This window comes from Bidens hawaiensis, unplaced genomic scaffold, assembly GCF_021521415.1.
Source record: "Bidens hawaiensis isolate Kalapana, Puna unplaced genomic scaffold, B.hawaiensis_p1.1 tig00028293_1, whole genome shotgun sequence".
Classification (NCBI taxonomy): Eukaryota; Viridiplantae; Streptophyta; class Magnoliopsida; order Asterales; family Asteraceae; genus Bidens; species Bidens hawaiensis.
In genome coordinates this window covers 99,652-122,170 of record NW_027494615.1, presented here as the reverse complement: position 1 = coordinate 122,170, position 22,519 = coordinate 99,652, and the positions used below count along the sequence as shown (strand labels likewise).

Here is a 22,519-nt window from a genome sequence, read left to right as displayed (position 1 = left end):
AAACCGATCCTACTAAAATCAATTGCTAGAGTTGAAACAGTGGAACGCAGATACTTTAAGCATGAAGAAATTTGGTGGTTGGGTTAAAACCGAAAATGAGATTCTCTTTTGGCTTGATAACTGATGCGCAGGTGGACCATTATTTGAGAGGCTGCCAAACCTTTTCAAACTTGAAAAATATGACGGATGTAATTCGCTCAAACAGGGTTCCAAGAAACGTCTGACTTTTTTTACTGGAGAGCAGCGTTGACAAGAATCCCAACCAAAGATGCCATAGTAAGGCATGGCAGAGTACATGTGATATTTGCTCGTCTTCTTCATGGTGTAAAACATGGTTGGAAAGGCATATCACTTGCTTTTTGCCACCTCGGTTTGGTCCAAGGTAAATGCTAGCTTGGTCTAAGGTGAGTTTGGCATTGGTACAAGAGATTTTCATGATTACTTTTCATTAAAAATCCACAAGAATTATAAAAGAATAAAATTGGCAATTTAGTTGACATGATCTTTTAGTTCTACATCTGTCAAGAAGTGACTTGCTAAGATCATATAGACTATAGTTCTAAAACAAAAGTCAACCCAGAAGAGATGTATGCATTCTGCTCTTTTCTTTTGACATCTGTTATCTATCATTATGCTGGTTTAGTAATAGGTCTGACCTGTTTTTATTAAGTATTTAGTAATGGACTATTGAATATTTGTTTTACCTTTGTCGAATCTATAAAAAAAGCTATTTCTTTTAGCTGTAAGTAGAATTTACCATTGCTAATATTTTAAACCATCAAAAAAATGAAGTATTTCGATATCAAAGTGTTGGTGAAATTACATCAATTAAACGACTTGAAGTCAGGCAAATACTCTCTTTGGTTGCTAATTCAATGCTATTTTATGATCCATGTGAAAAATTGCCTGAAATATTGACGAGTATTAATTTTTCTCATATTTTATCTCTCCTTATTAGTACTTATTGTTTTAAGAGAAATGTCAATATAAATAAATGGGTTATACAGGTCACGGGGTATATTTTCCCCATATTTAATCTCATCTTATTAGTACATTTCACCATTGTTTGGAAATCGGTTAAAGTTGTACAACATGAAAATTACCACCGCAGCAAATAAATATGACCAAAGGAAGACAATGCTACAATACTTTTGAAATTAGAAATTTTACAAGTAAAAGATGACAAAAAGACAATGAATTTCTGTCTACCCGTGTATGAGGGTTAACACCGTTAATCTATTTGATTATAAATGGTTTGACACGTTTAAAACTAGATCTACAAAAATTATAAATTACAGCCTGCAAACATATTTGACTTTTTGCCATAGATTAGTTACGCAAATGTGCCTAGGTTAGGGCTGATATTCTTAACATGATATACATAGAGGTGCACAAACCGGATATTTTTAGGAACCGGTTCCGGGTATGGTCAACAAAAGTCAAAACCGAGTCAAGTAGGAACCGGTTCCGGGTATTTGACTGGGTGTTTTTGGGTTTCATATAGGGCCAGGTCGAGTTTTGACCGGGCAAAGGTGGAACCAATTCCGGCGGGTGTAGGTCCGGTCCGGTTCCGAGTACATGATGGGGAGAAACCCAATACTAGGTCGTACCTAGAAACCGGTTCCGGATTAGGTCCAGATCCGGGTATTTTGTGCACCTATAGATATACAAGTCAATTCAACTTCTCAACTTTGACAATTTCTGTCTCTACTTAAAATGGTTGACATAGCATTTTAGACGAATCTCGCATTGCTTGCACTTGGAACATATCGAAAATTAGAAATAGTTCATACACGTATCATAACGCAAGATCAACGGTATATCATCTAAAGATTATAATAGAAGTACGGATGTCATGTTTTCTGTTTACAAATTCCAAAATCAATTACTTTTTTCAAATATAAAAATTAACATGCAGAAAACAAATGCTTAAACATCAGTATAATAAGACTGTACTCACCGACGGGTTTTTTTTATTTATCTTCACTTGAATCCTGTTTCATAGCACCTCATCGTCTTGTTGTTGATAAACCGAGGCATCTTGGGATTGTAACGAAGGCGGACTTCCTGGCGGAATTGAGGCGGCACCGTTCTCACCGGCATGCACACATAAAGCCTCTGCATCGCGAAGAACGGGATCGAGGTCGATTTGACCGCTTAACTCGTTGATGAATTTTAGCAGTGTGTCAAATCCCATTTGCTCGCTTATTATTTTGGCCCGGTGTCGTTTAAGGATGGCGGCACATACGTATAGATGGAGATGTTCGCTAGGGTAGTGAGTCCATAATACTTCCCATAATCTTAGTGTTGTGTCGTATTCGAACTCCCTGAAATAGCGTTACCGACATCAATCATAGAATCTTGGTCCTTTCAACAACAACAAAAAAAAGTAAATATGTTTTTAAGTTAAAAGATGGTACAATATTTTGTATTTTTTACCATATTCTAAACATAAAACATATTTTTGTTGAGTATAGAGGTGGCATTAATGAGATTTCACAGCCCAGACTGGCCACACCATCTGGGCCGACCAATATGCTTCGGTTTGGTCCGGTTTCGGTCATGATCATTCCTATATATAGTCAATTTATTTTATTTATTATTTTAAAAGGAATAACCAATACATAATCAGGTCTAATGGATTTAAAGTCACCCACAAATTTATTTATTTATTTATTTCAAAAAGTTGGATTATTACAAAAAAAAATGTCAATTTTGTGTCCTACTTGACACACTACTTAATTTTAGGGCAAATACCATAAAAAACCAACATACTTTCTGTTTTTTCGCACAAAAGTCCCTCAACAATTTTTTGCACGTTAAAATCCCTGCACATGTTAAATTTGAACAAAGAAGTGACGTAACTTTTAAAACAATATGAAACTGAATTTTTTGAAGCTTTACATGTTTTTTCCTAAGCTTTATACTACGTGGGTGTGCCGTGTTCCTTGCATAATGGATTCTTGGGAAGATATAGCAAAAAAAAACATTTTTCTATTCACAAATACTTTTTAATCAACCATGATTAAAAATGTGTGAGACAAGTTAAACAATCTTATTATATGTTTTTTCATTCAAATTTGTTTAAATTGTTTAGCACTGTTTCAGCTAACTAATAGTGAGTATGTTGGCTTAAATTCATCACGCATATTCATCTTTGACATGGTTATTACATTGTTATTATTATTTGCTACACACAGATTTTGAGTGTTGGATGTAGGAATTTGTGCTAAATGGATTAGAAAATTAGGTGGAGTCGTTCAATTCCTTGTAATTATATACATATATAACGTTAACTATAGCGTTGAAAGAAGTTATATATTCACACACACTTGAGGAAAAATTAAATACATAAGAAAAAAAAAATCAATTTCATTGTCTTTAAAAGTTACGTCACTTTTTTGTTCAAATTTAACATGTGCAGGGACTTTTACGTGTAAAAAATTGTTGAGGGATTTTTGTGAGAAAAAATAGAAAGTATGTTGGTTTTTTATGGTATTTGCCCTTAATTTTAACCAAAACTTATGAAATTTAGGATAAAAAGTGTTTTGGGTCAACCCAACTCGACCCATACAAAAATTCTACCAATTTTGACTAGTTATTCGACCTGTACATTTCTTGTCAAAGAATTTAAAACTGATAAATTTACCTTAACAAAACTTTTAAATACTAGGTATTTAGACTTCCATATTCCTAAAATTTTAACGCATAAATGTATATTGGGTATGGGGATAGAGAATAGGCTTGCCTTTTGAATTGAATAAGAATCCAGCGGAAACAGAAGAAATAATTCAAGCAGTCATTCTGCTTGAAGTAATCGTTTAACGGACTGTCTAAAATTTCCACCAACTGCCACATCAAACGAGAAAATACATGTCAGAAATTGTAGCCAAAAATACTTTGTATCAATCCAAAGTTCCCAAAAAGATTCATAATAATCCACTTAAAAGTTACAGGGCGTATAATAAATCGGTTTCACGAAAACGTTCAATTGCTCCATCTAGAGTTGACGAAACATGTATCAAGCCAAAAAGGGTGACCTTTCATTGCGAGTATGAATATCTATTTTAAATTAAGTTTATAAATAAACAAGGTAAGCTTGTAGATGAACCGAATGATAAGTGAACCGTTCGAAGAGTTCATTTATGTTCGTTTATTGATAAACGAACGAATACGAGCAACGCTATTTGTTCATTTAGTTAAATGAACAAACATGAACATACGTCAGTTCGTTCATTTTTGTTCGTGAAAATCCAATCGTTTATATATTAATTAAAAAAATAGAGCTATTACAATTTAGTCTAGTTTTATGAAATTAAAATTTCACCAATTACAATTTAGTCTAGTTCTATTATTATTTTAGGCTGTTGATATTCACTTTTAATCGGTGTTTGCTCAATGACTATTATTATTTTAGGCATTTGAATACACTTTTTACCAACTTTCAAACAGTTTGAATTGCCATCTCTAGTTCCATATTTTTGAACAATCAAAGCATGTAAGATAAAATGTGCATATATATTCACAAACACACACACAGAAGTGTAGAGATAGAGAGAGGACCTTAGAGAGTGCAAAAAGTTGTGAGTGCATGCCACTCTGATCACGGTTGAAATTTGGCCCAAGTCGTTCTAATAGATGAACAAAGCACCAGAATGCTTCTGATTCATCTTTCATGATATATAAAATCGGGGAAAGAAGATCACTCATGCCCTATGTGAAGCATATTATATCCATTAGCAAAAACGATTACTAAATACTAACATAACTTAAAGAGAAACAAACATGTCCAGAACACAAGTCAAGTAAATAAGTAGAATGCACATCTCTAAAACAGTAATCAAAATAATTAAAATTGTTTACTTGTGAATATGTCGTATATAAACTTGTATTTAATCTGGTAAAAAAATGCATATAAGGGTAATGAAAGTGTAATTGTAACTATAGCTGTAAACAAGACGGGCTAAGCCAGGTTGGGTACGGGCTCAACTCATTTAACTTAGCGAACCGAAATGTTGAGCCCAAGCTCGGATCGCAAAAAGCTCAAGCCAGCTAGTTTTTTTTTTAAGTAAATTAATTTTTATATAAACAGAAAAAAAAAAGTTGAATTTTTAACATACACATAATGGATAACTAATAAACTACAAATTTATGATATATTTATACTAAAACTCAGGTTAAACTTTTGGATTGTGATTTATATAAAAAAAATTTGGTTAAACGAGCCTAACGAGCGATCCAACAAGCCGAGCCTACCTTGGCTCGAGCTAGGCGCGTTTATCTTCACGAGCTGAAATGTTAAGCTCTAGCCAGTTCATTATTTTTAAAAATAGTATTTTTTTTTAATATTTTTACACATTGACGTATATGAAAATTAAAAAAAAGTAATAACTTTAACACACACATAATGCATAATTTATAAACTACAAAATTTATATTATATACTAATATCAAGGTTATACTTCTGGGTTGTGATTTATATATAAAAAATGTGCTTTTATTTAAAGTTTTAAACAAGCCTAATGAATGAGCCAGTGAGCGAGCTTCTTTCAAGCTTTATTGACCAAGCTTCAAGCAAGCCACGAGCTGCGAGGTTTTTGGATAGCCCTAATTGTAATTTTATAAAGCCTCCAAATTCATTTTAAGAAAAAACTAATGTTGAAATAATATTTGCTTTTCCTATCATATTTGACACACTCACACACATGGGTACTTATAAAAAAAGATCAGTAATTTGGATTTTTTGTAACACAATAACTGACAATGATAGACTGTTACCTGACAGTAACCAAGGTCAAAGTTGTAGAATGAGTAAGTCAACAATATGTGATGCATAAGCCGTACATTCGGATTGTCATCACCCTCATAGAATGATAGTGATCTGTCCGTCCTTACCTAGAAATAAATATAATTGTTCGGTATCAAAGAAAAAAGAGCCGTATCGTGAATAATTTGAAGTGAGAGTTTCATCATACCACGTCTTTCTCAATAAGAACATTTCTTTCTCTGAATTTTGTAAACCTTTTAGCTTGTTCTACAGAAATACTCTGCATAAGAATAATTGGGATGCACAAATTACAGAATATAGTAAATATTTTCATAAAACAATGTATGTGAATTAAAAACACGAAATAAATGAATTTAAGTCGGGGCTATACGGGTTTGGATCGCAAGCCAGATGACATGGCTAACCCGTCTAATATAAGGGCCGAGTTCGGGTTTCCTTGACAAACGCGTTTCCAACCAGTTATCGTTTAAAAAATCATCATCATCATCATCGTACTCAGTATATCCCACCAATAGCAATGCTATGGTAGGGTCTGAGGAGGGTAAGATGTAGACAGTCTTACCTCTATCCCATAGGGATAGAGAGGCTGCTTCCGGTGAGACCCCCGGCTCGATAGTAGTTTTGCATCAAGCCTTGGACATAAGGCACATAGCACTCAATCATCAGGGACACCGGCTGATTGGTGCATGTGCCCTTGTCTTTCGGCTATCAACGCCACCACATGATGCCTGATTAACCTTCCGCCACTTTTAACGTTATTTTCACGAGATTAGTTAAATAACGTCAAAATTAGTGCACTTTTACTTTTGCCCACCCGAGGGTTCACACATATATACATTATATGCGCGCACCGCAAGCAGGGTGTACAATTTTATTAAAACTTTTAACACCAGAGCACATGTACAATTTTAACACCAGAGCACATGTACAATTTTATATTAGTTTCCTTTTTCTCATTTATAACCGTTCGGTTTCGGTTTTTTTTTCCGTTTTGTCATTTGGGCTTGAAATTTTTTGTTGAAAAGATTGACACAAAATAATGAATTTGGGCCTAAATCTTCTTGTTGAATAATAATTAATTAATTAATATCCATTTGGGCTAATATATTTGGGTTACATTATATAGGTGCTGTTTGTTTTTTAAAACAAAAATTGTCTGCAATCTGATTTCATCTGATTTAATGTCTGCAACTGAAGATGTGGTCTGAAGGTCTGCAATCTGAAAATATAATATTGTTTGTTTTATAAACTGGATATCGTCTGCATAAGCTGAAAAGTAGTTACTTATCATATCTATTACAGTAGATAAAAGTCATTTAACGTTTGTGGTGGATAATTGTGGCGAGTGGTGGTGGCAGCGGACGGTGGGTGGTGGTGGTAGTGGACGGTGGTTGTGGCTGACGAGGGTGGTGATGGTGGTGGGTGGTTTACGGTGGTGGTGGTGAGTGGTTGACGGTGGTGGTGGATGGTGGTGGACGGTAGTGGTGGCGGCATACGGTGGGTGGTGGTGGTGGCGGACGGTGGTGGTGGCGGCGGACGGTGGTGGTGGGTGGTGGCGGCGGCGGACGGTGGGTGGTGGTGGTGTTGGACATTGGGTGTTAGCACTTGGTATGATGTTAAGAAGTGTGAAGAAGTGTGAAGATGGTAAAAAAAGCTTATTTTTTAAGACCATAAAAGCAGTTTTCAGATATTTTTTTTAAAAAAACAAACAGTCTTCAAAAGCTTACGTCTACGTGCCCGCAGACATAGGCTCCTTGCAGACCTTATAAGCAAAAACAAACACAACCTTACTAAATTCTTGTAAATTTCTTAAACTTGAAAATTAAAAATGAAAATCCATATGTTCAGTTCAGTTAGGTTATTTAACCGAAACCAAACTGAAAGCTCGGTTTTTATAAAAACCAACTGTTGGCTTTTGTTTGGTTTCGGGTATCTCGGTTCGGTGTTTACGATTTCATGCACACCCTGTTCATGCACGACAAGAAAAAGGAACCTGTAACTTCATTCTAAGACACTACACACTAACACAAAAATTAATTACACACCTGCCATTGGTTTTTTATAGTCTCATACTCTGATTTCTTAACTGACACAACATACTCCCTCTCTGCATATGTAGAATCATATGAATAATATCCCAACAAAAATGGCCAAACCTGAAACCATTAATCATCAAGGGTTTAGTTCCACCAGTCAAAAAGAGAAAACTGTAAGAAGTCAAAAGTACCACGATAAACAAACCTCTTTACGCAAGTTTTCCTCCACTCCACCATAAAATACCCTTTTTCTTAGCTCTTCAGGATCTATAATACGGCCTTCAGAATCCAAAAAGGTTGACCACTGTATAAAAAATCTTAGCGGTTAAAAATACTTACAAACAAAAGTGTTACTTAAAAATATTGATGTGTACAAAGAAAGTATGTCTTACCTCTTGAAGTTCCAAAGGATGTTGACGAGGTTGTCCCCATGCCAGTGATAATTTATCTAACTGCCAATAATAAATAAAAGAAAAAATAATAAGGAGCAAGATTATAATTTATATGTGAGCACTCGTTAAAAAGAAAAAAACTTTTGAGGTTTCCCTAGATTTAAATAATACTTATAATATAATTTTCCTTGATGTTTATCTTACATTGAAGAGCACTTTAAAATACAAATACTTTTTGGGTTTTGCTAACAGTAGCCCTTAGGTATTATTTCTACAATCTTAAAAATATAGTTAAAAACAAAATTTAATTAAAAATCTCAACCATATCCACTCCATTTCACATTTTTATCTCATAGCCCTACTTTTTCCCAACACTGCCCACTTAAAGAATTGCTTCTATAAAAATTGATTTTAAGAAAAATAAATAAAAGATGGTTGCTAAGAGTAAGGGCTAGTTTATTCATTTACCAAGAGTTACTGTTAGCATTATTTTATGGTGAACCGTTCGGCGAGAAGTTCATTTATGTCTGTTTATTTAATAAACAAGCGAACATAAACATGTGTTTCTTTCGTTCAATTATAAAATTTTATTTAATGATTGTTAGTTCATGATCATTTATATTTATTACTTTACTTCTGTTTAACTTCGTTCACTTATTTAAAAAGTTTAGGTCCATTACAATTTAGTCTAGTTTTATGAAATCAAAATATCAATTATTACAATCTAGTTTAGTTAGTAATAATTTAGCCAAACAGATTGATGTTCACATTTACTTTTAAATGTGATTCACTCAATTATGTCTTTTATGTTGGTTAAACTATGTTCGCTCTTGTGTTCGTTTACGTTCGTTAACCTTTGTTTATATTTTTAACGAACAAGCATTAACGAACACAAACAAGAAAACTGTTCGTTTGGTTGTTCGTGTTTGAACGTTTGTTCAGATAAGTTAAACAAACGAACACGAATATATTCTGTTCGTGTTCTTTCGGTTTGTTTGCATGCCTAACTTTACCTCCAGAGGGTCAGAAGGTACAGAAACTTTCTTGGGAGCAAGCTCCACATCATTGGCGGTAGCTTCCTGTAACTGGTAGTCTTTAGAAGCCCAATTATTCCTCCTTCTCTCATTAGGACCATGAACATCAACAGGGCTGTCACGAAAAAGCTGTGAAGTTGTCTCTCGAGCAAACCTTGTAACAAGAGAGAATTTCTCTAAAACTTGAATTGAAATATCTCGAGCAGGATCATGATTTTTTTGCCTTTGTCTGTTGTTTTGTTGAATACTATCATCTTCTGAAGTATGATATTTGTCCAAATTGCCCTCCGAAGGAGAACTTGGATATGAAGATGAGGGTGTTCTGTTTGCAAGAGATCTTGGAAGCTCCAATGAAGATAAAGTTCTCTGATAAGACATTTAAATAATGTATGTAAACAAAGCTGAAAGTTTAACAACCATCAATGACTGAATGATCAAGAACAAAAACAAAAAACAGTATATAAGTATATAACTCAACCCCCCCCCCACCACCACCAAAAAAAAAATCTATTGGTATCACATCAAAAGGCTAAATTACTTGCAAAGATTGAACTGTACCTGGAGAGGATCTTGGAAGTTATTAACAAGAAACACATTCGCATTTTCTGAAGATCTGTAAAAACAGAGGTCTTATTAGAAACAGTAAGATAAAATACTCTGCACTAGCTTTTTTTTCCAAAGCACAGCTGATAATAATTTAAAGTAGGCCTGGCCGACTGAGCAGTCGGATCAGGGGTCAAAAAGGGCCTGGGTCAAAACGGGTCGCTTAAAAGTTATCAATCTGGTTAAGGTTGAAATGGGTTGTGACGTAGGTTAAAATGGGTCATTTAAAAAAAAATACCAAAATAGGTTCACAGCTATAGTTTTATGATGACTAGTGGCGACGACGTCGATGTGGGGACAACTACAAGGTGTTCGGCAATGGCTTGGGTGCGTCAGTTATGGGAGCGGCGGTGATTGTGTTGGTGATGGCGGTGATTGCAGTCAGTGTGTCAGTGATGGTGGTGATTGCGGTCAGCGTGTCGGTGATGGTAGTGGCGGCAGGTGAGCCGATTGTGGTAGCAGCAGTGGCAACGATAGGGTCAGGAGTCACAATGTTAGTAGAGTGGCGGTGGCGTGGCCGATGATGGTAGCATTGGTGAAGTGCGAACAATGGTGGAGGTGCCGGTGATAGGGCCGGAGGTGCCGGGTGTCAGTGAAGTGGCGGCACCAGAACCAATGGTGGCTGCAGTGCTGGTGGAATGGTGGCGATGGTGGAGGTGGAGGCAGCGCCAAGTAGGTGTGGAGACAAATATGGTCATGAGTGGTGCCAACTCATATAGTCCTTTTTTAAGTTAACAACTCTTATAATACTTGCCTTTTTTGACCAGTTGACTAATTTGATGTGAGCCTAATTGACCAGTTGACTAATTTGATGTGAGCCTAATTGACCCGTTGACTAACTTGAAGTGAACCAAATTAACCCATATACAACTTATTTTTGCCCAAATCAACCCATTCTTTAAAAATGGATCAAGATCGCCACCTACATTTTAAAGTGCTAACTAGCCTAACAGAGTAAGCAATAAAGGCTAAAACAAAACTAATACCATAGCATTGCTATTGGTGGGATATACTGAGTACGATGATGATGATGATGCCATGTGATCCTAAAAGAGTGTAGCTACAACCAGTCCAGGATATGAAGCTTGTTGTTTACAGTGCTGGGTTCACAGGCGGGAATTACAATATCATAATTTGTATATCTAAAAAGTTAATAAGAACATGACAAAAAAAAAAGAAAAAAAACTACAAACCTGACAATAAGAACATGTTGCTTAATTGTAGCATAAAACTCTCGTATTCCTCCACTATAAAAGTACAACGGAGGATATGCTAGACCTGCACGAACATGTAATTTTGTAGAACATGTTAATATTGAATAGTGTTTAGTAGTATACTAATCCGTCATACTACTAGAAAAAATTACATCAACAACTCATTTATCAACTTAAACCATTAAAAACAACATATTATTAGATACAAATACAACTTCAAAACCGATAAAACTCTAAACCTTCTTCTGCAAAGGTCTAGCTTTTTCACAACCTTAAATCCTACAACCGCATAAGAATTAAAATAATAGACTGCTAATCACCTTCTACGATGCTACAGGTACATCTTAAAGGTTTCAAGGTGATCATGCTAAGCGACACACTAAAAAAGTACTGCATTATAACCATACGTTAGATCTAACACATGCATGATCTACGTAAAAGGTCTGTTAAAGTAAAATCATAGCTCATAAACCAGTCACACTGTATGTAACACAATAGTGAGGGTATATAGTGCAGGTTGATTTGGATGTGAACTAGAAAGAAAAATAGTTAAATAGTGAGGGTATATAGTGCAGGTTGATTTGGATGTGAACTAGGAAGAAAAATAGTTCATAGAATTTCATTTTGGGTATGATAGAATTCAACTAGGCAATCAAGAATATGAAAATCATAAAATATATCTTGCTTTATGGAATAAACATGAATGAAATAGAATAGATGATAGATCCAGCTATATTGCAAAAGTATGATATAACCTACCAGATGATAGAACAACAATAACATACTGCCACCCAATTGCTGGTGTATGCCGACGAATCGAATGGATATCAGAAAACGATACTGCTCTTATGGTATACAAATTTGCGTCTGCATAAAAGCAGCATTAATAATCAGATCCACGGTTCAAAAACAAATCACATGTGTATGCATATACAATTATATGTATGAGTTAGGCGAACCTCTTGCAGACAGCCTCGCATTTGAGCTTTGGCCTTTATAAGGTATCCACGTCTATTTTGTCAAAAAGAAACATATCTTACAATCAAAATAATAATAGCAAATATAACAGAAGATGTATCAGAAAAGACCAAATATTACTTCATTACAACAGAAAATTACCATGAAAAGTGAAGAACCTTGCTTAAACAGCTTCAAACGCCCACTGATCCCTTCTATAGCAGATTGTGTGGGATGAATCGCCACATTATCCTTTACAAACACTATTTCTGCTTCTTCTTGTTCATTATAAGAGCTTTGCTTGCTACTGTCACTATGGGTTATGCTTGACGAGCCCTAAAAGACACAAAAGACAAGTGAAAACCTAAACATGCAAGATGTGGGTTTCCAAATAAAGTCAATTCGAAGCTAAAAAATTGAATTAGTTACCTAATAAATAGATTACTATCAATTATTACATGGAAATATATTTTAGTAACCGAAAAGTAGGTTGCATGCAACAAGCACAGGTTATGTTTTCTATCTGTAGTACACTATATATAACTTTAAGGTGTTCCTGCTAAATTAAACTCATTTACTAATAAATTTCACATAATGAATTTCATATTAAATTCAGCGGTTAGCATAAAGAAATACAACACATTCTTCACTAAGCCAAATCTATCTTTAAAACAAGTCAACTATAAATGAACATAAATTCTTTTACATGGCTCTTTCCTCAATAAGCTTACTTAGCAACAGTCATGAACCATGATTAGCCTCATTATAAAATCAATCTTCATTCGTCAGCACTAATTGAAACCTACTGCACTATGCTCAGATATGTGAGAAAGCATGAATAGCTTCCCAGTTAGGTCACCACAACATAAACAAGAACAAATTATGTTAAATAATTGACATAGAATGTATGGCATGCAATAATAATATATCATCATTCCATTGCAAAGATTCATGCTCCCAAAACACAAGAAACCATCACTTGGTTATGAATTTCACATCATGAACTTCAATTTAAAGTCAGCTATTAACATAAAAAAAACACATTCTATTCTTCACTAAGCCAAAGCTTTTCTTTACCACAAGTCAATTATAAACAAACATAAAAACACATTCTATTGCTTTCATCCAACATGAAGATATAGTTTACTCCATTTAACAGCTATTAGCATTCACATTGGAATCCTTATCTTCATCCATATAATCTAACTCAAAAACACCTTTATCCATAAAATTTGTTTAACCTTTCAAAAACCTCCAACATCCGATTCCTCATATTTAATTTAATAATAATTATTTATCCTTTATTATATTTTCTCTTTCTTACACTCACAACAAATATCTGAAGTCCAGATATATATGGAATCTCTATTTAATCCATATATCTATACCATAGAATCGGATGTAGTGCAAAATATGATAAATCCTTAAAACTTTTTCTTAAATTATATAGTTTGGGATGATATAAGGTTTCCAATGTGAATGCCCTTAGCAAGAATCATAATTAAACAAGCCTAAAACCATAGTTATTAAAAGCCCTCGCTTCTTGTGCCTAAGCCCAATTTTTAGACGAGGCTCAATAAACGCACTTCTAGTTCCTAGGCGACAGCTTCGGCATCGTATATGCCATGAACATGAGAAGATAAAAGCCGAGCAAAAGAAACACAAGGAGTGTGATACGAACCTGTCCTTTTAGTTGAGCCTAACTTGTAGGAAGTAGAATAGTGGGTCAGTTATTTTAGTAACTGTAGAAAATAAGTATTAATAGTTTCACTTTTCTTTGTAATCAATGTCGATATTATTATTATAAAATTAGGGTTTCTTAACCTTGTATTTGGAGAATTGCCATCTCGAATTGGCTAATCGGAGATCAAGCCTGTCTCGAATGTGGCTATTTATCTTAGGCCCTCCCTTTTTTTGCGCATTGCGCCTAGGCCCCAGGTGAGGCCTATGCGCCTTGACTGCCCCTAGCACATTTGATAACTATGCCTAAAACACATCAAGTCTCAATAGTTTCATAACAAATTCAATCTCATTCGTCAACCGTAGTTAAAAACCTACTGCACTACCCAATTAGGTCACCTTAAACATAAACGGAAACTACTTAAGTCATTCACATAGAATAAATTAATAACTGCATGAAATAATTAGCAAACATTATACCTTACAAACTCTAACACACTAATAAACATGATCACGAAACCCTAAATTACACAAAACCTATAAAATCACCAACTAACACAATAACCTGATCCAACTCACATCATTACCTATTAAATTAACCTACAATAAGTCTATTAGAAATATTAATCTTAACTACCGATCACAATAATGTACGTACAAATAACAATTCACATTTAATTCAATTTTCGAGCCGGGGGTCTCACCGGAAGCAGCCTCTCTATTCCTAAAGGGTAGAGGTAAGGCTGTCTACATTTTACCCTCCTCAGACCCTACCATAGCTCCGCTATTGGTGGGATATACTGAGTACGATGATGATGATGACTTAATTCAATTTTCGGTAAGAAATTAATAAAGTACACGCGGTGTATTGATTACTTGTTTAGGCACAGGGACGTAATCGGTTAAACATTTAAGCTCGCTTACCCATTATCCAGATGTAGCTCGGTTTGTGTTATATATAAAAAAAGTTTACTTTAATCAGTTAACTACCAAACCCTAACTTAAACAAAAACTATAAAATTCACATAACTAACACAATAACTAATAACCTGAGCCAATTCACATCATGACCTATTAAACTAACCTACAATAAGTCTATTAGAAATATTAATCGTAACTAACGATCTCAATAGTGTACGTTTACATTTAATTTCAATTTACGGTTATAATAAAATTGATAAAAGTACGCGGTGTGTGATGCTTACTTGTTTAGACGCGGCGGCGTAATCGGCGTCGTCGGATAAATCGTGAGCGTCGGTTTCGTGCATCGTTGCCGGCGGTGGATTACGACGGTGGTGGTGGTGGTGGTGGTGATGAGCTGGATTTGTTACGGTTTGGGTAAATCGGAACGGAGGGAGATATGGAGATTGCGGGAGTAATGTGAGTTTGTTAAGTTAATTATAATAATAATAACAATAAGTTTTGTGCAAGTCGCAATGATTAAACGGTAAACGAACCAAACGCTTAGCGAATGGTTTATGAATTGTTTGGTAATAGGTTCGTTTACGTTCGTTTATTTAATAACGAACGAAACGTTTAGCGAATTGTTTATGAATTGTTTGGTAATGGGTTTGTTTATGTTCGTTTATTTAATAACAAACGAAACAAAAGTTTGGGTTCGTTTAGTTAAACGAGTGAATATGAACACATGTTTCTTTTGTTTACTGATGGGCTTTTGTATTCACTGAACGAGGATAATAGGGACCCGTGGGATAATTAAGTATGTTAGTTCCTCATTCTAGTCTTGTTTTACTTGTTGTGCTTTCCATTTGTTCGTTTAGGCTTCCATTTGTTCATTTGTAAAGCGACGCTTTTGTTTTCATTGAACGGGCCTAGCAGTGGCTGGTAGGTTTTTGTATTCACTGAACGGGGCTACCAGGAACGCTTGGGATGATTAAATACGTGATTCCTCGTTCTAGTCTTGGTTTACTCATTGTGATTTACATTTGTTCGTTTGGGCTTCCATTTGTTTGATAAGGGTCTCCTTTGTTTTCATTGAACGGGGCTAGCCGCGACCAGTGGGTTTTTGTTTCATTGGGGCTATAAAGGATTTCATGGGACGATTAAGAATATGAGTCGCTCATTCTAGTCCTTATTTACTTGTCGGTTTTATTTGTTCGTTTGGGCTTCAATTTGTTCGTTTGAAAAACGGTACTTCTATTTTCACTTAATGTGGCTAGCAGTTGGGGGTGTTTAAAGTCGGATATCTGAATTTCGAATATCCAAAATTTTAGATAGTGAATTTTACTATCTGATTCCGTATACAAAACTTCTGATATACAAACTTCGGATAATAAAAATGGATATTAAAATAAAAAAAATTATTTTAAAATCAAACATACAACATATCAATATTCCAACAAAAGAACACACAGGTTCTTCAACAATATGTAAAAATGAACATCGAAAAACTCTATAATATTGTTGCAAACCAACAGATCTATAACTAAGAAACGAACCAATATTATAACAAATCTATAGATCGAAATTGGTTTGAAGACACAACTAATCGTGTGAAATCTAAAGTTGGCACTCATAATCGTCTACCGCCACAGTCCAATCATGAGTCGTCCATGCAACCACTTGTCCACCACCGTCTAGTCATACACCACCACCGTCAAGTGGTGATTCGTCCACGCAACCACCACTTCACCACCGTGTAGTTGTCCACCCCACCAGCGAGATTGGGAGGTTGTCGAAAGAATGACAGATCATTGTCACATCCCAACTTAGGACCTAGGCGTGTGACCAATAGTTGGTACCTGTTTTGTAAATATATGTAACATCCCCAAATTTCGATCCATATTTGACAACTTAGTAAAGTTGAAGGATCAAAATTTATTATCCAAAATAAGAAATGAGAAATTTTAAATAAGGAAATAATTTTAAGAAAATAAAAATATTTCATGAATAAGTTCAACCAATGTTAAGGATATGGAAAAGGAAAATCCATCCCATATGGAAGAAGGTAAGAAAGTAGAAGCATTCCACAAATGTATAAATAAGATAAAACACATCCCACATGAAAAGTAAGAAAGAAATGGAAGCTCTTTATAAGAAAGAAAGTTTCCATAGTAATATTCTTTTATGCCAAGTATGCACCTAGTGGTCCTAGCAGAGGGTGCGGAGCACCCGACGCGCACGGGCTCTGGCGAGGACGAGGAAGAAGACCATGGAGATGGCGACGACGACGACGAAGGATGATGGGCCAAATGTGGCGCTTTATGGCGCACTTTGCACTTCTTAACCTATCGCGATACGCAACGGGCTTAACCAATGAGCCATCGCGATACGCAATGGGAACGTCACAGAAACCCAAAAAGGGTGTTGTCGCGATATGCGATCACCAACATCCACTACGTCATCGCGTATCGCGATGACGTGTTCTGACAGCTCATGACACGTGTCACTCACGTGGTAGACGTGGCAGGCCATGTGTCAACACGTGGCAATCACTAGATATAATGAGTCATCGCGATACGCGATGACCCTTTTGAGAAATCCATTGCGCATCGCGATGAGACCCAGTTTCAGCTATAAATAGAGGGGTTCACAGCACTTCACAACTCACACCAAAACCTTTTTCTCTCTAGAATTACATTCTCTCTCTACCTCGTAAATCGTGCCCCGACCCGACGATCATACCTAGTAATTTGTGCCAAAAGTAACCCAACATTCTGCCTTGAAATGCGAGCACGACACGGAAACCCCGAACGTCACGTCGATTTGCGTGCCAATGATGTGTGTCTAATGAGTGTTTCTTTCTACGTGATTCACAACTAAGCTTTAATTTTAAAACAGAAATTCCTAATAACACCACACACAACCGGCAAGTGTACCGATCGCAAGTAGCATAGACCTAAGAAGTCCGAGTATCGAACACAAGGACAGGTGAAAACGCCTATGATTATTAAACCATATACAAGACCTTCCTAAGAAAAATATTTTTTATTGATTTTTAATAAATCAGACTACTTGACCTAAATTATTTTGACTAGATTAATTAATTGGACTAACGAAACTGGCAGACAAAACTTTCCTAAATTAGAGACTTAACTGACTGTGACTGACAATGACCATAAAATCACAATTACGCGAACCAGCCTCCGTCAACCTCTTCTCCCGTCGATTCCGTCCACCTTCACAATCGCCGTTCAACGATTCCGTCCACCATCCACCTTCGCGACCACCATCTTCTTCCGACACAACCATCAATCGTTGCTCACATGTCAGTTGATAAAATTGACCAATTGAAATTGAAATTGTTGAACTAATTGATCAATTAAACTTTTGAAATTGGTCTAATTAATCATCAATTTGAAGTTTCAATTAATCAATTCTGAGTTTTGCAGAAACCCAGTTGCAGACGTTCCATATTTTGTTCATATGATCGAATCAATGATCAAATTAACGGTCGATTGACGATTGTTTGATGATTATGAGATTATATGAAGTGATTTCAGTGTTCAATTTCATGTTTACAGGTGTTTAAATTTTCTTTTTTGGTTAGTTTTAGAAGTTCTGAACACCCAGAACTTCTTAGAACTTCTAAACTTTTTTGAACACCCAGAACTTCTTAGAACTTTTAAACTTTTTTGAACAATCAGAACTTCTTAAAACTTCTAAACTTAAAGTTATTTCCTAGTAAGGAGTTGAAGGGACCATTGAAGAATAAGGTTGCTCGTAAGATCATGTCGGGCAAAGTCTGATATAATCAAGAGGATTGAAGTCTGCTAGGTGAGTATTTTGGAAAATACTCCAAGTAAAGCCTACCCGGAAAAACTGTTCCCGGGCACACTTCTAGATTACCAAGTCTAAAGGAAGGCAGAGCACACAGTCTACTCGGAAAAGTTACACACAGAACTTCTTAGAACGTTTAAAAATGTTCATTTTTATAACACCCAGAACATCTGTGAACGTATTAGAACGTTTAAAGATGTTCTTTTTTGGTCAAAACGTTTAAGGGTCTTCAGTTTTGTTTCAGAACGTTTATACATAATATTTTGAACCCTAATCAGAGCTCGATTGAGTGCATTATTTATGCAATTCCATAATCGATTGATGTTTTTATTAGAACTTCTAAACCTTTTTGTTAGAACTTCTAAAGTTTTGGTACAGAACTTTTAAACTTGAACGTTTAAAGGTGTTCGTTTTTTGTTAGAACATTTAAATGTACAGTGTCTTCAGTTTTGTTTAACATCCAAAATAAGTTGCAATTGTAAAAAAAATTGAAGGCTCAAATATGTATGATTAGGCGAAACATTGAAATTGAAATTGTTGAACTAATTGGTCAATTAAACTTTTGAAATTGGTCTAATTAATCATCAATTTGAAGTTTCAATTAATCAATTCTGAGTTTTGCAGAAACCCAGTTGCAGACGTTCCATATTTTGTTCATATGATCGAATCAATGATCAAATTAACGGTCGATTGACGATTGTTTGATGATTATGAGATTATATGAAGTGATTTCAGTATTCAATTTCATGTTTACAGGTGTTTAAATTTTCTTTTTTGGTTAGTTTTAGAAGTTCTGAACACCCAGAACTTCTTAGAACTTCTAAACTTTTATGAACACCCAGAACTTCTTAGAACTTTTAAACTTTTTTGAACAATCAGAACTTCTTAAAACTTCTAAACTTAAAGTTATTTCCTAGTAAGGAGTTGAAGGGACCATTGAAGAATAAGGTTGCTCGTAAGATCATGTCGGGCAAAGTCTGAACTTAAAGTTATTTCCTAGTAAGGAGTCTGATATAATCAAGAGGATTGAAGTCTGCTAGGTGAGTATTTTGGAAAATACTCCAAGTAAAGCCTACCCGGAAAAACTGTTCCCGGGCACACTTCTAGATTACCAAGTCTAAAGGAAGGCAGAGCACACAGTCTACTCGGAAAAGTTACACACAGAACTTCTTAGAACGTTTAAAAATGTTCATTTTTATAACACCCAGAACATCTGTGAACGTATTAGAACGTTTAAAGATGTTCTTTTTTGGTCAAAACGTTTAAGGGTCTTCAGTTTTGTTTCAGAACGTTTATACATAATATTTTGAACCCTAATCAGAGCTCGATTGAGTGCATTATTTATGCAATTCCATAATCGATTGATGTTTTTATTAGAACTTCTAAACCTTTTTGTTAGAACTTCTAAAGTTTTGGTACAGAACTTTTAAACTTGAACGTTTAAAGGTGTTCGTTTTTTGTCAGAACATTTAAATGTACAGTGTCTTCAGTTTTGTTTAACATCCAAAATAAGTTGCAATTGTAAAAAAAATTGAAGGCTCAAATATGTATGATTAGGCGAAACATTGAAATTGAAATTGTTGAACTAATTGGTCAATTAAACTTTTGAAATTGGTCTAATTAATCATCAATTTGAAGTTTCAATTAATCAATTCTGAGTTTTGCAGAAACCCAGTTGCAGACATTCCATATTTTGTTCATATGATCGAATCAATGATCAAATTAACGGTCGATTGACGATTGTTTGATGATTATGAGATTATATGAAGTGATTTCAGTGTTCAATTTCATGTTTACAGGTGTTTAAATTTTCTTTTTTGGTTAGTTTTAAAAGTTCTGAACACCCAGAACTTCTTAGAACTTCTAAACTTTTTTGAACACCCAGAACTTCTTAAAACTTTTAAACTTTTTTGAACAATCAGAACTTCTTAAAACTTCTAAACTTAAAGTTATTTCCTAGTAAGGAGTTGAAGGGACCATTGAAGAATAAGGTTGCTCGTAAGATCATGTCGGGCAAAGTCTGATATAATCAAGAGGATTGAAGTCTGCTAGATGAGTATTTTGGAAAATACTCCAAGTAAAGCCTACCCGGAAAAACTGTTCCCGGTCACACTTTTAGATTACCAAGTCTAAAGGAAGGCAGAGCACCCAGTCTACTCGGAAAAGTTACACACAGAACTTCTTAGAACGTTTAAAGATGTTCATTTTTATAACACCCAGAACATCTGTGAACGTATTAGAACGTTTAAAGATGTTCTTTTTTGGTCAAAACGTTTAAGGGTCTTCAGTTTTGTTTCAGAACGTTTATACATAATATTTTGAACCCTAATCAGAGCTCGATTGAGTGCATTATTTATGCAATTCCATAATCGATTGATGTTTTTATTAGAACTTCTAAACCTTTTTGTTAGAACTTCTAAAGTTTTGGTACAGAACTTTTAAACTTGAACGTTTAAAGGTGTTCGTTTTTTGTCAGAACATTTAAATGTACAGTGTCTTCAGTTTTGTTTAACATCCAAAATAAGTTGCAATTGTAAAAAAAATTGAAGGCTCAAATATGTATGATTAGGCGAAACATTGAAGAACAAACAACAATCGTTTGTTTAATTGTAAAAAAAACTGACCGGTTATGTTTGAAGTTTATTCGCAGGTAACGAACATTTTTTAGGTTTAGATAACTCAATTTAATTTGATGTCAATATGTAGATTAGTTTGATATGGATCGACGATTGAATTATATTGATATGGATGGACGTCTGATGAATCAATTGATGAATTAGATTGTAGAATTAGATTTGGTTATTTACGATTATGCCACCGCATAAAATCGACGTTTATAGAGCTCGCGTACTTAATGTACGATAAATGCTTATTTTACAGTAACCCACCCCTTTATAAATTTATATGTTTTATTTTCGTTATTTTTTTTATAAGGTTTTAGGTATCAAGTGACATAATATATGTATAATATTTATTTATTTATTTCTTGGTATAATATTATTATATATAAGTGTTAAAATTTAGGGTTTAATCTAAACGAGCCAACGAGTCGAGCTAACGAGTCGAGCCAAGACCAAGCCATGAGCCGAGCTGACCCTGGCTCGAGCTCGGCTCGTTTAGAAATCGAGCCGAGTCGAGTCGAGCTCATTTAGAATCGAGCTTTTTCGAGCCGAGCTTTTTTCGAGCTATTTTCGAGCGAGTTTCGAGCGAGCCGCGAGCCACGGGATTTTTGAACAACCCTAGTATCTAAAGATGAAACAACTAAGGTTCGCTCAAGCTAGCCAGATCACCTCTCGTCTCACTAACAAACCCTTACTTACACTTACTTGATTCTAAAACAAACCGGAAAACGATTACTAAGGTGTAATAATGTCGACTCTGCTCTCGGACTCACCGACACTCGATCCTAATGGAAATGAATACTACACAACCAATGATGGATGAACAATTTAGCTTAACACAAACTAGATCAACTAACCGCTCACAAACCCAAACCCGACAAGAACCGAACCCGCTTTCACGCATTCCTAATCCTAGCAAGCAAAGACTACGAGACGACTTTACTTCTTATCACCTCTCGGTCTCTAAGAAGGTGTTTAGCCACTGAATTATACCAAAACACACTCAAGAAAACCTTACGGTGATATCTACGCAAACAAATTCTCAACACCAAGTAAAGAATCAAACAAGCAACAATCATTCAAAACAAATTCAACCAATCGAAGAAAGAGGTTTATGGAGCATAATTAATAAAATCACAACCACTAAACACAGCCTAATTTAATATTAAACCAAACTTTAGAATAGTAATTCAAGTCATTTGATTAAACAATCCATAAAAGTCATCAAAACCGAACAATTTTCATCAAACCTAGGTAGAACTAACAAGTTTAGCCACTCATGTGTTTTGGAAAGCACAAATTACTTAAGAAAACAATCATAATACTCAACCAATTCATAATTAAACTCAATCCACAATTAAATATGGTCAATAACAATTCAATCATCAACTCAATTGCAAAAGATTTAACCAAATGATCAAGAACAAAATAGTTATGAACAATGAACAAGAAAA

General features: G+C 35.0%; 1 protein-coding gene across 2 annotated transcripts; it reads right to left on the bottom strand.

Annotated features, from left to right (window-relative positions):
• Positions 1-1,468: 1,468 nt before the first annotated feature.
• LOC143576760 (uncharacterized) lies at positions 1,469-15,099 on the bottom strand. 2 transcript variants are annotated; one of them, XM_077060788.1, is made up of 15 exons: positions 14,910-15,099; positions 12,187-12,360; positions 12,027-12,078; positions 11,827-11,934; positions 11,047-11,131; positions 9,809-9,863; positions 9,230-9,616; positions 8,217-8,276; positions 8,030-8,128; positions 7,834-7,944; positions 5,976-6,047; positions 5,779-5,895; positions 4,564-4,713; positions 3,749-3,849; positions 1,471-2,327 (listed from the first exon to the last, which is right to left on the bottom strand). In XM_077060788.1, exons 1-15 carry the CDS (start codon positions 14,970-14,972, stop codon positions 2,000-2,002), a joined length of 1,962 nt encoding a protein of 653 aa, XP_076916903.1. In that variant the 5' UTR covers positions 14,973-15,099; the 3' UTR covers positions 1,471-1,999. The 2 variants fall into 2 exon arrangements, with proteins under 2 accessions (XP_076916904.1, XP_076916903.1); XM_077060789.1 differs by lacking the exons at positions 5,779-5,895; positions 5,976-6,047 and having other exon boundaries at positions 1,469-2,327.
• Positions 15,100-22,519: the final 7,420 nt, after the last annotated feature.

What these genes read in the sequence shown, in the direction of transcription:
- LOC143576760 (XM_077060788.1), bottom strand. Translation starts at nt 14,972, where the DNA reads ATGCACGAAACCGACGCTCACGATTTATCCGACGACGCCGATTACGCC. An exon ending in ATCCTTTGGAACTTCAAGAG is followed by an intron (nt 8,129 to 8,216) that starts GTAAGACATACT and finishes TTTTTTATACAG; the next exon opens with TGGTCAACCTTTTTGGATTC. An exon ending in CTATAAAAAACCAATGGCAG is followed by an intron (nt 6,048 to 7,833) that starts GTGTGTAATTAA and finishes ATTCTTATGCAG; the next exon opens with AGTATTTCTGTAGAACAAGC.